This window comes from Colletotrichum paranaense, assembly GCF_030867605.1.
Source record: "Colletotrichum paranaense strain IMI 384185 chromosome Unknown Scaffold_12.1, whole genome shotgun sequence".
NCBI lineage: Eukaryota > Fungi > Ascomycota > Sordariomycetes > Glomerellales > Glomerellaceae > Colletotrichum > Colletotrichum paranaense.
The window spans coordinates 899,948-916,298 of NW_026848970.1; the positions used below are offsets into that span (position 1 = coordinate 899,948).

Below are 16,351 nucleotides of genomic sequence, written 5' to 3' on the forward strand. Positions count from 1 at the left end.
AGCGTTCGTCTCATACATACCCCCGATGTCTATCCTCCACCTCCTCGCCGCCATACCCTCCGCCACCCGGCGTATTGACCTGGATATACTCGCCTTCCTTCAGGTTGATAATCGCCTTCCCGCCAAGATTAATCTTCTCCATCCCTCCCTCCTCATTGAACAAGAACGCATAGTTCTCCCCCTTTTGTCCCGGCCCGCCGCCAGCCATACCCCAGGGTCTATACACCCTCCGATCTGAAAGAATACTAAACTTGAGCGGAATACGCGCCTGGATCTCGCGGGTGATTCCATCACCTCCACGATGCTTCCCAACACCACCGCTACCTCTGCGAATACCGTAGGACTTGACAAGCACAGCTGTCCGCTTCTCAACGACCTCCGCGTCTGTCTGCCGCGTATTCGTAGAATGCACGTGCGTCGAGTGCTCACCGTCGTACCCTGCCCCCGCACCCACCCCGCCGCCGATACTCTCCCCGTAATTCCACCCCTTGACGACAACTCCGGTCTCCGGGTCCCGCCCGCCCATGCCCCAGCCGAAACTGTTTGCGCAGCCCTGGCTCGCGCCGTGTGTCCCGAACGCGCGGAGGATGACGTCGATGACACGCTGCGAGGCGAGTGTACTGCCGCAGATGGCGACGCCGGGGCCGGGGTTCAGGACGGAACCTTGCGGTGGGAGGATGATGTCTACAGGGTTCAGGCAGCCTTGGTTTAGGGGAATGTCGAGGCCGACTAGGCTTCGGATGGTGTAGATTATGGCGGAGTGGGTGATGGAGACGGGGCAGTTGTAGTTTCCCCAGATTTGGGGGCCCGAGAGGGAGAAGTCGTAGGTTGCGGTGCCGGTTTCGGGGGCGATTGTGATGTTCACGTGGAGGGGTGTGCTGTCGTCCAGGTGGTCTGTCGCGGAGAGACCGTTCGGGTGGGAGGCGGCTAGGGATTTGAAGTAGGTTCTGACGGCGGTTTCTGCGTTGGCTTGGATGGCGGACATGTACTTGTGCACCACAGCGACGCCCTGCCTCCCCTCGCCTTGCTCGGCGCAGAGTTTCCGGAGGAGGAGGATGCCGCGTTGGTTCGCGGATGTCTGGGCCTTCAGGTCCGAGATGTTGTCGGCGAGACGGCGGGAGGTGGAGCAGCCTGGGAGAGAACCTGCTTTCTCGAAGGCGGCGATGACGTCGGACTCGAGGAAGTGGCCGCGGGAGACGATTTTGAGGGTGGGTACGTTGAGGCCTTCTTCCCAGAGTTGGCGGGACTCAGGCATCATTGAGGTTATGCCTTTGCCGCCTATGTCTGTGTGGTGGCCGCGGGAGGCGACGTAGAAGGCGATTTCTTGGGTGGATGTTCCGCCGTTGTCTGGCTTGTCGGTGGAGGGTGAACCGGTGTCGACGAAGACGGGGGTAACGACGGTCAGATCCGGGAGATGTGTGCCGCCCCATTGCGGGTGGTTCGTGAGGAGGACGTCACCGGGCTGGAGGCGGCCTTTCCAGTGGCGGTGTTGTTCCTGGATGGCGAATTGCATGGAGCCGAGGTGGATGGGGATATGGGGCGCGTTGGCGACGAGTTTGCCTTCGGGGGAGAAGATTGCGCAGGAGAAGTCGAGGCGTTCTTTGATCGAGGTGGAGATTGCGGTGCGTTGGAGGGTGGTGCCCATTTGTTCTGCGATGGCCATGAAGCGGTGGGCGAAGATGGAGAGGAGGATTGGGTCTGTGGTTTCTGGTGCCGCGATCTGGGGTGCCGGTGTTGGTGTTGTGGAGGTAGAGAGCGGCGATGTTGATGAAGCTGTCGTGGAAGTTTGCTTCTCGAGGAGGACATGGGAGGAGAGGATGTACGCGCTGAACGTCGGCGATACAAAGATTGTCTGCGTCTGGTCGATGAGCAGAGCTGGTCCCTCGATTACGACGCCTTTGGGAACTTCATCCAGACGATACACGCCCGTCTCGCGCCACCCGCCGTTGATGTAAACCCTCTGCTTCATGCGCGGCTCTGGAGCGGCAGCTACACCACCGCTAGCACCGCTCCTCCTATCCGCGAGCTCCTGAGTCGCAGACGTCTCCCGCATCCCGAACGCGCTCCCGGCCGCGCTGCCTGTCCCGCGGACCTTGATCGACTCAATGACGATGTCCCGGTCCATCGAGAAGGCAAACTCGCGGAGGTGCGTGGCTTTGAAGCTCCCTGCATAGTCACCATTCTCGGGGCGGGAGATTGTTAGGTTGGTATCGGTGCCAAAGTACCGCAGCACAAGACTCTCGTCAAAGACCAGAGAAGTCTCATCCGCACCCTGGGATACTAAATCTTGCGTCACCTTTTCCTTCAGCGCAGCTAGACGGTCAGCGACGTGGGATGCTACTGTTCCTTGTACGGCGCTATCGCTGTGTTTAAATTTCGCGCCGTACGGCTCGAGGGTCTCGCTCTGTAGCTCTGCCTGCGCGATGCCGTATGCCGAAAGCAGAGAGGAGAACTTGTGGATCAAGATGCGGCGGATGCCGAGTTTATCGGCAATCTCGCAGGCGTGCTGCCCGCCTGCGCCGCCAAAGGAGACGAGGTTGTGGTTCTCGGGGGCGAAGCCGCGGGCTTCTGTTGCGTTGCGGATGGGACGGGCCATTGTTTCGTTTGCGACGTCTAGGAAGCCTAGGGCTACGTCGTGTGGCTGGAGAGTCTGGTTCGTCTGGTTGTTGAACTCTTCCGTAATTTGTTTGAACTTCTCTTCGACCACGGCGGTATCGAGCGGCTCAGAGGCGGACGGTCCAAAGATGGAAGGGAAGGAAGACGGAACAAGACGCCCAAGGAGGAGATTCGCGTCAGTGACGGTCAAAGGCCCGTTCTTGCGGTAACATGCCGGTCCCGGGTGCGCGCCGGCGCTCTCAGGTCCTACAGCTAAGAGACCGTTGCGCGCAAAGAGGATCGAGCCGCCGCCAGCTGCTACGGTCGCGATGTTGAGCATGGGCGTGGTGATTGTGCGGCCAGCGATGGAGGTTTCGGTAAGGTAGTCGTACTTCCCATCGTACCGCGAGACGTCGGTGCTGGTACCACCCATATCGAGGCCGATGACGGGCGTGTCGTCCTGAGGGTCATAGCAGGACCTCGCGATGCCGACGACGCCGCCTGCGGGACCGCTCAGGAGTGCCTCATTGCCGCGGAAGCGGGAGGCTGCTTTTAGGCCGCCGTCGGAGCACATAAAGTCTACGCGGCGTGGCGGGGCGTCGGGGAGGAAGCCTGTGTGGAAGGAGGCGACATAGCGCTGGATGACGGGGTAGAGGTAGGCTTCTGAGCATGTTGAGGTGCTGCGGTTGAGAAATTTGATGGTGGGAGAGGTTGATGACGAGGTTGTCACGTAAGAGAAGGCGAACTCGGGAGAGCGGGCGAGGGAGGCGACGAGGTCTTCGTGGGCGGGATAGAGGTAGGCGTGCATGAAGGAGATTGCGACGGAGGTGTAGCCTGCATCTTTGAGGGCGCGGAGTTGGGAGCGGATGAGATCTGGGTTTGGGCGGCGGAGGATGCGCATTAGATCGCCGTTTGGTGTACTGACGAGGTCTCCTTCTCGGGGAGTAGTTGATGAGGATGAGGTTGGTGATGATACTGAGGCGGACTTGAGAGCGGCTTCCTTGTCTAGTGGCGTTGGATTGAGATCGTAGTCTGCCGGCACGATGCGCTCATCGATCTCAACGACGGTCGAGTGTAAAGCCGTGGGCTTGCGAATGTTGAGATCAAAGAGTTTCGGACGGGACTGATCGCCGATGACGCAGACATCTTTGAAGCCTTTGGTGGTGAGGAAGGCGAAGCGCTCGCCCTTGTGTTCTAAGAGGGCGTTTGTCGCAACTGTGGTGCCGATGCGGCATGATGCTAGGAAAGTGTTAGAAACAAGATCGAAGAGAGTTGATTAAATGAGTATGCACCGATGCGCGACCCATCGAGTTTTTGGCCGATGGGGATGGGCTTCCCCTCCACGAATTCGAGGACGCGCCTGATGGCTTCTGTTGGGGCGTCAGGGTAGTTTGCCGGGTCTTCGGAGAGGAGCTTGAAGATGAGAATTTCACGGTCGTCAATTTCGGCGATGACGTCGCAGAATGTGCCGCCGCGGTCGATTGAGACTCTGATGTCGGCGGTCATGATGCTCAGGAGAGATTGGCAGTTCCTCGTGGTGTTGATTCTCAGATGAGTTTTGGCCGTGAGTCAGGACTTAGGGATTCAAGATAATTTTTCAGTGAGTGCTCATAATTGAGAGTGAGCTGAAGTGCACAAGAACTCGCTTAATTCCAGCCTTCAAGAACGTGGTTTATGAGCGGATATGAGTAGAACTCATCAGCATGTATAAGAGAATGTCGTGAGAAGTATCATTAGTCTTGCCGTTCCTTGCGGCAATTGATACCGAGTGCCTGGTGGGAGGGTCCGCCGATTCCGCCCCTCCTCAGACTATTCACAAAATAAACAAGCGTCTGCTGGTCGGGCGTGTCGGGCGCCACAATTACGTGCGACCGGACGCCATCCGCTTTCTGCAGACCCAGCGTCGGGTCGTCTCCGACAAAGACTCCTACTTCGCCAGCTCATGCTTATCGCCCGTCAAGTGAAATCGGCTAAATGGGTTCGGTATTGTGTCTACATTTCACGAGGTTTATTTGGCGGGAACGAGTTTACATACGATTGCGCCATTGATCCCACAGAATGCGCACCTTAAGTCATCCCCGGATGTTTGCCCCGGGGGACGGGTCGATCATGACCCCTCTCATAAGTTACGTGAGCACCGCGGTGTCCGGCTTCCGAGGCCGGAACCAGGGTACGCCGACGTCTGTCAACCGGAGCTTTCCTATTATGTTTGCGACGAGCAGAATGCTTGAGCTAAGTTTTGGAGATCGCGTGGCAAGTATCGTTCAGTTCGGACGGAATAACGTGGGAGACTGAGTCGAAGGCCAAAAGACACGCTGATCACTCAAGAAACTTGGCAGTCTCGGGCAGACAACCTTGTTAGGCACTCTCGTGGCACACAATTCTGCGCCGGTCTTTATCACTGTTGGGCTCTCCCTTCGATGAGTTTGTCAGCTGAGAGCAGCTCAGACGCCATTGTGTCCATGAGATGGGTTTTTGTGGCAGCAATACTGTGTGCACTGGACTGGAACTCAACAACTTCGAACATTTCCACTAAACTCGGCAATGTGCGTTTGCAACATCGCTTGGGTCAACAGAATCACTGGCTACGATGGGATCTGTCTTCTGCCATCTACCTCACCTCATCATAACAATCGATTCTCGTTTCCGGCGAATCAACTGGCAACAAAGTGTTGTTAGCAGTCGACTCAAAATATGCACGTTGAATCTTCCGATTTTTTTGCGACTGACTCGGCGCGTTGTGGGCTGACGTGAAGAGAGCCTGGAGGCCTACACACTGAGCTCACTGGTTGAGGATCGCTAGACATCACTAAGGTCATACGCGAACCTTGAGACTTATCAAAGACTTAGCAAGACTTGCTAATCTTGCTCAACGCGCGCGCCTCGTGGTCCATAAACCCAAACACCTGAAAGCGGCATGACATTTCCGGAGCCCAGTATCCGCAATTGAATCTGGGGAAAGCCTTGGCTACTTTCACTTTCCACCAACGAGCTACCCAGGCAAAGCGCGCCTAGTGAGCCAACGTCCAACAGCGCTCCGCTTTGCAATATAATTATGTTGCCATTGTCCGTCCGATTGCTTTGTCCGGCAACTGTTTCTCAAGGGAATGCTATACAGACTTGGCTACTAATCAGGGCTGCGAGACACCACGCGTTCAAGTTGAAACGTCACTGTTAATATAAATGGAACGCATGAGAGCAAAGCCACGCCACAGAAGCCCGAAAGTGTTCGTCTCAGCACACGGGTCTTTTTAAGGTTCTCGGTTGGGCGGCACTACGCACCAAGCCCACGGTTCCACGGCGACACCGACTACCCATCCCACTCGGAAGCTCTCGAGTTGCATCGCTTCGCTTAGGATGGCCTCGAGACATCGGCTCGAGTCAGCGAGATTATGATGCTCTATCAAAGGCTTGGACGGCAGTTGCTCTCCGTGAATCGACGAGAGAAAATTCTATATAAGTAATTGGGTGAACCCTTCAATGGCGTGATATTTCTCCCTCATCTCAACATCACTCACTCACACAACTGTCTCTCTCGCTATAACTCACTGCCAAATATCAACTTGCCGCCCTTTCGATCTCAAACAATCACCACCACAAACAACAGCCAAAATGCAGTTCCCTACCTTCGCCGTCCTCGCCAGCATCATGGTCGCTGGCGCCTCCGCTCAGGCCACCTACGAGACCGCAAACTACCTGTCCGTTTGCCAGCAGGGCACCAACCTCTTCTGCACGGGCAACACCAACGTCTGCCAGAAGGGCAAAACGGACACCTTTGACGCCAAGGCTACCAAAGCCAACGAGGAGGCCTGCAAGGGCCTTCAGCGCGGCAACAGCTGCACGCAGACTGTCGCTTGCGTCTAAATTCTCTGGACCAAGTTCGTTTCTTTGATCATTCTCAAGCGATGAGGGAGGAATAGATTGTTTTCGGCATAGTTGATGGCGTTGTTGGTTTAGCACAAGCATTGGCGAGGAAAGGGGTCGGCCGCGAACTGGGGCACCCGCTGCATCAAGATCGCAAGTAAGAAAGGCCAGCCTGAATTGGACTTCGCATCTTATCATGAAGATGGCGCACTCGAACAAATAAAAGCATACTTCTGACACTTCTGACTGCCATCGTACCTAAGTGAAGTGCAATGTCCCTTGTGATAGGTTGCCTTACCTCTGAGCGAGCAGGCATTCTACCTATCTAGGAGTCTCGGGGACCGGGAGCACAGAGCTAGTGTTTGTTGACAGGCGAGTTCGAGTCGTGCGAATCGAGGAGCTTCACTCTTGACATCCCACCCGAAAGCCGTGTTACAAGACCCGTTATTTTCCTCCGGATCTTGCTAGATGCCTAACTGCTATTGGAAAGAATTCAAAGTTAAAAAAAGTCTTGGATCGGTTGGACCCCGCTTTATCTTCAGAACGTTTCCCAGTTCCCACCACGTTTGTTGCAGTCCTAGCGTCGTGGTCTGATACTCCATCAATCCAGTGAAGATCTGCAAAAAAAAAAAAAAATGGCCTCTACGCAAGCTCAGTCTCTACACGGCAAAGTCGCTATCGTGACTGGCGGCTCCAGAGGAATTGGTGCCGCCATTGCTGTCGAACTAGCCAAGAGAGGCGCAAACGTCAGTTCAGACCTTAGTCGAGTTTTCCGATCATTGATGAGCCTGGACTTCTGACAGGAACCCCTAGGTCGTTATCACTTTTGTTTCAGAGAACAGCGTTAGTGTTGCGCAAGATGTAGTAAACAGCGTCAAAGCCTTGGGCAATGGGGCGGATGCCGTCGCAGTGCGAGCCGACGTGTCCTCGCCCGACTCTCCCGTGCGGGTCATCGAGGCCACTGTCAAAGCGTTTGGAGAACACATCGACATCCTCGTGAACAACGCCGGTATAACGTCCAAACTCCCCGTGTCAGATGTTACACCAGCAAACTTCCAGGAGAGCATCGACGTCAACCTCAAAGGGCCCTTTTTCATGTCTCAAGCCGTCATACCGCACCTCCGCCGTCCAGGCCGCATCATCAACATCACCTCCGTCGCAGCGCGGGGCGGCTACGCCTCCGCGAGTCTCTACTTGGCCTCCAAAGCCGGACTGGAGGGTCTCACGCGTGCTCTGGCCGCGGAGTTGGGTCCGGCGGGACATACCGTCAACGCTGTTGAACCCGGTGTCACGGAGACGGATATGTCGCGCGATTCAGGAGCGTCGGAGGCTCACGGGGAGCACGTCAAGATGATTGTGGCCATGACGCCTCTTGAGAATCGGATGGGCAAGCCGGAGGATGTCGCGTATGTTGTTGCTATGCTTGCGGAGGAACAGGCGAATTGGGTTACTGGGCAGACTATATCTGCTTCTGGGGGGTTCTCAATGTTATAGGCTACCTTAAGTCCGAAATATACAGCTGCCATTCCGCTCAGGAGTCACTTCGAGATCTTATCAAACGAGTCTCCGTGTCTCATAAGCTTGACTACGATTGTTCGAGGGGCCGTAGCCTTCTTTGATGTTTGGGCTGTTCGCTGATAATTCTGGTTTACCGTCAAACTCCAGACTGATTGTGATGTTTTTTTTTTTTTCAAAATTGCGTAGATTTGACTCCAGCCCGTGCCCAAATCCCAGGCCTTACTGACGCTTACAACAAAACAATCACGCGGCCATCATGAGTTCCTGCAGGCGGCGCAGAACCTCGTCCTCGCCAGGATAATCAGGACCCTTAATAGACTCAAAAGCCGGGAGCAGGACGGCCTCGTCAATCTCCTTGTACTTTCCAAGCTGCACATGAATCACATTCCCGTTCCGGGATGTATCGGCCATCAGATACGCTGCGCCGCGGGCAACCGCTTCTGCGGTCTGGATTTCGACTCCAATCTTGGCCATAAGGCCTTTCAAGTCCGGCAGTACGCTGCTATCCGCCCACGTTGGCGCCAAGGTGTTGACTCTGATGGGCAAATTGGCGGATGCGATGAGCGGGATCAGACCACGTCCGAAACCGAGGACCGCATGCTTGGCCGTGGCTGAGTTGTGTTGTTAGCTGGAAAGGCTAGCCACGGAAAGGCCTCAAACTTACAGTAGTCCACGGCACGAAGCCGTTGGAGACCGGTGGTAGAACCGTTGATGACAATGCTGCCACCCTCGGCCTGTTGCCGCATGTAGTATATCGCGATCGTAGCCGTGTGCATTACACCTGTGAGACTGACATCCAGAAGCTGGTGAGTGGGTTCCTTCAAATCGCCATTCTCATCTACTTCCGTAGACAGATAGTTGGCGCTGGGACCGAGGCCAGCGTTCGCAAAGACATGATCGATACGTCCATAGATCTCTTCTGCCTTCTTGAAGAGTGCGATCTGTTCAGCCCAGACGGTGACATCGGCCTTCACAAACGTGTAAGAGTTTTCGGGTTGCTCCGCTGGCGGCTGAATATCTGCGTTAATGACCGAAGCACCCTGTGAAAGAAGCGTGTTGACTGCAGCGAGGCCAATGCCTGATGAACCTCCTGTCACGATGGCCACCTTGCCCTTGAGCCCGACCAAGTCTTTGTCTTCAATGAGGAATTCGGCCATTTTTGTGTATACAAATGCGATGTCGTTGAGTTGGAGTTGCACACACGTGGCTTGGCGGAGCTTGTCGATATTAATAGCTGATTCACCCCAGACCCAGTCACTCGCAGACATTCTTCAACCCCATCCCAAAAACCAGGCAACTGTAATGTCGTGCGACGTGTCGGTGGCCGAATGGGACTCAGACCGGGATTTGGACTGTATGCGGTGTAGCCAGGCCCATTTTCAAGCTAGGGAAGCGGAAAAGCGGCCACTTTGGACTTTCTGTTTTAGTTCCAGAGTGCGACGCGTCGAGTAAAAAGCGTAAGCTGGGTGAGGGCCCTGGTGCTTTGCGGTATTTCTCAGTGATCAGTGACAGGGGTTTTTGTGGGATGTGCATTGGGGGCGGCCGCCGTGTCGCAGAGCAAGGGAAGAAATTATATTTTTGACGGTCTCGTAGCGCTGATTGGACCTTGCCGGTAAGTGAAATAATGTGTCTATCTCCTAATAATTGTAGATCGTCCCATGCTAATCGAACAATATCCAAGTTGCAATATCCAGCGCTCATATGACTGACGCTGCATGTCGTTACCAGAAAGAAAGGACTGAAGGGTTCAAAAATGCCGTAACACTTATCTCCTTTCAACAATATTACTTTCAGGCTAATATCCTTACAATTGAGGAGAGGCATGTCGGGGAGCTCATGATTCAAACAGACTTCTTGCCGCACTCAGTCAAGGACTCACGTCTAACCGGTATACATGATTGTGAAGAGGGGTAGATACTTGAAGATCGCCGCTGGCTTTAATCGTGTAGAGCAAGATTGAAATACATATGTGACCAATTGACTAACCACCAGAGATCCATCACAGACTTCAGTCTTTGAAGTGAGGGTGGAGTGCATGAATGACAATGTTGAAACTACTCAAATAACAACCTGCTTGTTGAGGAATAGGGTTTGCACATTACAGAACCCTTTTAGGCCATTTGCACCCCACTCAGTTCCAATACCACTCTCCTTATGCCCTCCGAATGGAGCTAAAGGTGTGAGATCGAAGTGTGTGTTGACCCAAACATTGCCTGCTTGGATTTGCCTAGCAATCTTGGCAGCTTTCTCCAAATCGTTTGTCCACACGGATGCTCCAAGGCCCATCGACGTGTCATTGGCGCGGGAAACAACCTCATCTTCGCTGCTCCAGGAAAGGAGAGGAACAATGGGACCTGTTCAAAATGCATCAGAGCCAAGACTCTTATGGTTGGCAAGGGCTGGAGGAACCTACCAAAGGGCTCCTCGACGACCAGGCGCGACTTCTCAGGAGGGCGATCGATGATCGTAGGAGTGATGAAGTAGCCTTGAGACTGCTCGACGTTGCCGCCTACGGCAACTTTCCATCCTTGAGACTCGATGTCCGAGAAGAATGTCTTGACTCGTTCATACTGCATCGAGTTTTGCAGAGGTCCATGAGTGACGCCAAGTTGTGAGCCATCACCGAGGTTGTACCCCTTGACGTGCTTCACTAAGGCTTCCTTGAAGCGGTCAAAGATGGTCTCGTGCACGTAAATACGTTTCAAATTCAGGCAGATCTGATGTAAAGTGTAAGCGAATAGTTCTGTGTAACTACATCATTATCTCAAGGTAACTACAGCATTATCTCAAGGTATTGGGATATAGGAATGATAGGTTAAGAACACATACCTGGCCGGAGTTGAGAAATGCGAAAAACGCCACCTATATTAAGTACTTTAATCAGTCGTACAAGGCTGCGAACTCTCTGGATTATACACACCTTCTCAGCGACCTTGTCAACATCTACATCCGGGAACACGATAGCAGGATCGTTTCCTCCCCTTTTGTCGTCAGTCTTTACCATAAGGTAATAAGCAATGCCGATACACTCACAATTCCAGCGTGACTCTCTTCAATGTCTTGCTTGCGCTCTGCATTACCAATTTCCCTGTGGCTGTGGATCCAGTGAAGCTGATCTTGTCAATGCCGGGGTGACTTGTCAACCAAGGGCCAAGGTCGTCGTCTCCGCTCAGAGACTGAACCACACCCGGCGGAAAGAACTGTTGTGCTAGTTCAACTAACTTCAGCCCACAGTACGGGGTGAATGGTCTGCGAGTTTCTTAGCATCCATAGCATAAGTTCCCATTGTGCCAACATCCTTACGATGGTTTGACAATGATCACATTCCCAGTCAGGAGGGCCGGTGCGATTTTGCCCGTCGCGAGAAGCAAGGGAAAGTTCCAAGGAACAATAGCGCCGACTACACCCAGAGGAGCATAACGAGTGATAATGGTCCGGTGATCGGTGTCCTCTACAACATCCTCCGGTAGTTGGATTCCGGCCATGCCACGGATCCAGCTGATCGCCGCCTCTGTCTCAGCATCTGCTTGAGGTATCTAGGAAGTGTAAGCGTAGCTCGGCAATTTGATGCTACAAACAAGAATGCGGCTTGGGGTTCATACTGGCTTTCCTTGTTCAGAGATCAGCAAGTCTCTGAACCGAGTTCGGTGGCTATCCACAGCATCCGCATATGCCAAAACTGCCCTCTTTCGGTCTTCGTAGGAAACTTTCGACCATGCTTTGAAGGCATCTTTTGCTGCAGCGACGGCAAGATCAAGATCCTTGCGCGTAGCGATAGGGACCTCTGCTTTCGCAATCAGGTTTGCCGGATTAATGCCATGACGATTCTTCTCTGTCGGAGAAGCTTTTCCGTCGATAATTTGGACAAAATGATCGTTGAAACTCAGTTCCGTAGAGCGGTCGCTATTAGTAATGGCGGACATGACGCGTTGTACTTGTAGCTTGGAAAATCACCGACTGTAGAAACACAAATTATCCCCCGCACAGATTGTTGAGGTTTTACTGGCAGGCTCGTGATATGTACAGATTGGTACGAGGGCATCACTCAACGGATATCTAAGACATTTCGGTTACTCAGCTGGCAGCACGAATACCCCGCATCTAGGGACACTGCAAAGACCGGACCGACCACCGACATGTCGTGCATCTACCCTTTCGAGATGCTCGGGTAACATTGATTATGACTGACTCCGCCTCAGTCGGGTCAATAATTCCGGTCCGAGATTATCTTGCTGGAGTCAGAACGGCCATATCGTACCGCAATAGATTACCGGTCTCAGTGAAATCATGTTGTCACGCAGGCGATACAGCACGTCAGCCGGCCTTACCAAAGATTAAGAGCCGGGCTCCTCCCCCCGATAAGGACAACAATGCCATGCAATTTCCACAGTAAGGATCCATCGTCTCGTCTATAGTAGAATTGGTGGAGGATTGTTTTCACGGAAGACTGAAAGCAAGTCATGTTAGGGCCTACCTTACTACAACGCGGGCGAAGTAAGCGCCGACGGCCCGGCAAGTAAATCTAACGGTGTCAACACAGGCATTGTGCCAATGCTGCTTTATCGCTAGGTTACATAGGTACATGTCATTTTCGATATTGCGTAAACGAAAGTCGATCCGTAAGCTTCATTGTGGTCAATTAGCTTGGAAAATGACGGTGGACTTTTTATACATATATCGATCTATATGGAAATCTAGTTTAGGTATCTCACTGATCTTGAGAGACAATTGAGAGGGCATGAAGAAACTCGGCTTCAACTATTCCATGATGTGGGTAATGAACAGTACATGAAGAATGAGGCGGCTTGTTCCTCGTACAGGTCGATATTGCCCCACGATGCCGTAAGAATCAATTAAGTGGGAGAACTTAAATCCGAGCCAGAGTACTGAAACACGTAGCGCCTGGGGAAAATACACTGATCGCTATCCTCTGATATCCACGGAACAATTATCCACATCGAAAGTTCTGAATCCGTTAACACCTGTCTTAAGTATGATGAATCGACGGCTAACATTTTCTGTCACTGAAACCTGCTGGCCGCCCATTGATTCAACATGGATTCAGCCACGAGCATAGATCCTGCTAGTCTTGGATTAACGGCAGACGGCTATGAAGCCGGTCGATGGGATCCGAAAGTTGAAGTTGACACGCTATGCCCTGCGAGTGGAAAGTGGTGCAGAAACTTGACGTCTGGAGCGCTTTGTAAAACTCCTGTCACTACCTTCTTCCAGGCCAGAAATGAGTAAATGCCTTCATCTCGCAAATGGCCTTTCCTGTCTTAGTCTCATCACATGGCTTACACGCTAGAACGCCTCTTGTCCCGGGTAATAGTAGGTACTTAGACCCCAATGCTGAATGATAAATTGTGTCCGATAAGTGAGTCTTACCGCTCTAAGCGAGAAGCTGTAAGAAGACACCACTGTATCGAGTGTCTGACTGGAATTACGATGTTACCCACATGGTGGCTGTCTTCTACGTGAAGCGGGAATTGTAAAAGTCTTTCAAAACCTTGGTGCCACAAAGCCTACTGTAGGTAGAACGACGCCGGAATCATCTTCACGTCTCACTTTCAGCAGACTGGCGGTCAGCTGAACCTCAGCCGCAAGCCATGTCTTGAGTTAGAATCTGCCGAGCCTTGCTGTCCCCCTCTGCCTATTTCAATCAGATTTGCTCAAACGTCTATGGATCTGTTGATATTGAGACTTTTGCACTTCATCTTAGGCCAAGACATAGCATTCTGAAGGAGACTGCAGGAACCAGTCATATGCGAACCATATTGATCATCTCCTCAGCCTCAACGCATTCAGTAGACGCCTACTGCCCCCCCCCCCTCCCCCTAAGCCTCACTACATCGATACAGAGACGTTCACGTACCATGGTAGACAGTACGGGAGCTTAGAGATGACTCCTAAATAGCATGCCAATCATGCAGTTCGCCAAAATGCCAAGATTCTGGCTTGTGGATGAAGACGCCTTGTTTCACCATCTGAAATCAAGATATCCCTTGATAGGAACCGAGCCCTAATTTGCAGTCATACAGTTACTAAGCGTTAAGCATAGGTTCGATGCTATTTAGTGCGGGCTGGGAAGAGTTCGTTGAGAAAATTCCTCAACATCGTCTTTTCGAGGACAGTAAACCTACCATCTCTCCATGCTGACATGGTATGGGTTGACTGACTACATGAGACCCAGATACCCCGACAACTCCCAGAGTGAAGACTGGCTACTCCCGTTACGATTTGAAGATTACAACAAAGCAAGATTCCTCCTTCCTACCTCCTTTTATGCTCAATTCTGCCAAGGGAGTCGATTCTGCCCTGTCGTTCGCTTTGGAGGTTGTATCACAAGCGAAAGACCGAACTTCATTTCTCAGAATCGCGACCCTACTTTAAAGCATCATGGGTCTGAACGATCTCTTCCACCACTTTGACAAATCCGAGTACACTGCCCGGATCAAATCAAGCACAGACACTGAGCTTCAGCAGAGAGAGGTCGTAAAGACCCGTCAACGTTTCACGGCATCCTTCAGCGGAGGAACATATCTGGGAATGGCTCTTCCAACATGCGGCGCATCGATGATCATGGCACCATTAACAGCTCGTAAATACTACATCGCCAGGCAGAAGCTCAAGATCGTACAAGCCGAGCTGGAACGCCGCAATATTCCCCTGTACGAGACCCGGAAGCGAGATGTCGCTATATCCGCCCTCACCGGGACCATCGGCCTTGCGGTCGGCATGGTGACGCTCGGTGTCACCGACGGCTTGACGGACAGTCTCATGTTCATGCCGTTAGGGAGTTCGGGGGCTACGGAGGCTTCAGCCATCGACGCTTTATCTTCGGACCCATTCGGTGCGGTAGGCGATGCCGTACGAGGGGCGGCCGCGCAGTTCCAGGAGGTTGGTGTCAATGTCACGGGAGACACCATAGGCCAGACTATTCTGCCTGAAGGTCAAATGGTTGAGTTGCATGACCTTGAGACCGGAGCAACAGCGGATATGATCGTCGCAACGCCGGAAGTGGCTGGTGCATGGAATATGGGTGTTGACTTAGCACAAACGGCTGAAAAGGCATTGGCCTCTTTCTTGGCGACGGCAGGGTCGGCCTTGGTCATGGAAGCCATTGCAGGGTATGGAAAGAATAGGGGACGATGTTGTCCTCGTCTTTTGGGTATATTCGGTGCCATGAACTGCGACTGTTGTGGCGAGGAAATCGGGAAGAGGCAATACCATCGTAAGTTTTCCGCCCTCCCCCCCCCTTCACCATGTTCTTGTATCTTTCTCGTAGCTTCCGAGTTGAAACACGTACAACATGACATACCCATACCGCAGTCCTTGATTTTCTGACGTGTACCGAGCTAGATTGCTGCCTGTGCGCAGACGATAATTTCGACCTTTGCCAAGCCTGCTATTCAAAGGGCTCGAGATGCCTATCTGCTTCACATGACATGACTCTGCTACAACTTGCCACGAACCAAGACCTATCACCGGAGAGACCTATCGTCAAATTATATTCAAATTGGGAACCTGAAGCTGTTGAGTTCATCACACGTTCCCAACTTTCTGGTGGAGAGTACACACTATTTGGGTGTGACCATTGTGGGGAGGCTATACGCCAAGGTAACTGCTATCGTAAGTTTCCTCACACGACCTCTGAAGGTCCTCGCAACTAATGAGTATATGCAGATTGTTTTCATTGCGGCAACTATGACTCGTGTGAAAGATGCTACAAAGACGGTTCCAGCTGCGGGGCTACAGATCACGTCCTCACGGCTCTTGTCTGCGCAGTCGACTGCTCATCTCATCGGTACTGGGTCAGCGACTGCCAATGGTCTGAGGGAATGCGTGCCGAAACACAATGCAGTACTTGCCACGAGCTGGTCACCCAAGGTCGATACTACCGTAAGTCACTTCTGTCGTTGCCAGCCCTATCCGTCTCCAGACTACAATTGACGTTGTGGTGTAGATTGCTGCAACTGCGATGGAGACAACTTTGATATCTGTCATGCATGCTACAAGACGGGCGAGAGATGCAAGAATCCCACCCAACACACCTTACAATTACATCTGGCGGGCAATGACTGGTCTCTTCTGGAGTACCCAGAAACATGTGCAAGGCATATGTTCACTCTCCAGCCTTCTACCGTTTATTGTGATCATTGTTCGGAAAAGATTACTCGAGGGAATTTCTATCGTAAGTTTTTCTTGTCCGAAAAACGTGGAAATCGTGAAGAAATATTCTTTTGCTGACTTATGAACTTTCAGACTGCTGTGAATGTGAAGAGAATTATGACGCTTGCGCGAGCTGTTATGCGAAGGGCAAGGGTTGTAAAGATGCATCACATTCCCTTAATATGCACTACACAAAGTCTTG

At 52.5% G+C, this 16,351-nt stretch overlaps 6 protein-coding genes across 6 annotated transcripts; 3 read left to right on the plus strand and 3 right to left on the minus strand.

Moving 5' to 3' along the window:
- Nucleotides 1–10: 10 nt before the first annotated feature.
- On the minus strand, nt 11–4,101 carry CPAR01_13218 (uncharacterized protein; the record flags this gene model as incomplete). The annotated part of the gene is made up of 2 exons (XM_060497472.1): nt 11–3,834; nt 3,888–4,101. 2 exons carry the CDS (start codon nt 4,099–4,101, stop codon nt 11–13), a joined length of 4,038 nt encoding a protein of 1,345 aa, XP_060343865.1.
- A 2,106-nt stretch (nt 4,102–6,207) lies between these two features.
- On the plus strand, nt 6,208–6,459 carry CPAR01_13219 (uncharacterized protein; the record flags this gene model as incomplete). Its single annotated transcript, XM_060497473.1, has 1 exon — nt 6,208–6,459. One exon carries the CDS (start codon nt 6,208–6,210, stop codon nt 6,457–6,459), a length of 252 nt encoding a protein of 83 aa, XP_060343866.1.
- Nucleotides 6,460–7,094: 635 nt separating this feature from the next.
- On the plus strand, nt 7,095–7,953 carry CPAR01_13220 (short chain dehydrogenase; the record flags this gene model as incomplete). The annotated part of the gene is made up of 2 exons (XM_060497474.1): nt 7,095–7,205; nt 7,273–7,953. 2 exons carry the CDS (start codon nt 7,095–7,097, stop codon nt 7,951–7,953), a joined length of 792 nt encoding a protein of 263 aa, XP_060343867.1.
- Nucleotides 7,954–8,220: 267 nt separating this feature from the next.
- On the minus strand, nt 8,221–9,134 carry CPAR01_13221 (short-chain dehydrogenase; the record flags this gene model as incomplete). Its single annotated transcript, XM_060497475.1, has 2 exons — nt 8,221–8,588; nt 8,642–9,134. 2 exons carry the CDS (start codon nt 9,132–9,134, stop codon nt 8,221–8,223), a joined length of 861 nt encoding a protein of 286 aa, XP_060343868.1.
- A 901-nt stretch (nt 9,135–10,035) lies between these two features.
- On the minus strand, nt 10,036–11,900 carry CPAR01_13222 (aldehyde dehydrogenase; the record flags this gene model as incomplete). The annotated part of the gene is made up of 7 exons (XM_060497476.1): nt 10,036–10,331; nt 10,391–10,694; nt 10,807–10,839; nt 10,898–10,958; nt 11,011–11,226; nt 11,281–11,513; nt 11,580–11,900. 7 exons carry the CDS (start codon nt 11,898–11,900, stop codon nt 10,036–10,038), a joined length of 1,464 nt encoding a protein of 487 aa, XP_060343869.1.
- A 2,476-nt stretch (nt 11,901–14,376) lies between these two features.
- CPAR01_13223 (uncharacterized protein) lies at nt 14,377–15,943 on the plus strand (the record flags this gene model as incomplete). The annotated part of the gene is made up of 4 exons (XM_060497477.1): nt 14,377–15,211; nt 15,358–15,565; nt 15,615–15,879; nt 15,920–15,943. The coding sequence occupies 4 exons, from the start codon at nt 14,377–14,379 to the stop codon at nt 15,941–15,943; spliced, it is 1,332 nt and encodes a 443-aa protein (XP_060343870.1).
- Between the last annotated feature and the right edge of the window lie 408 nt (nt 15,944–16,351).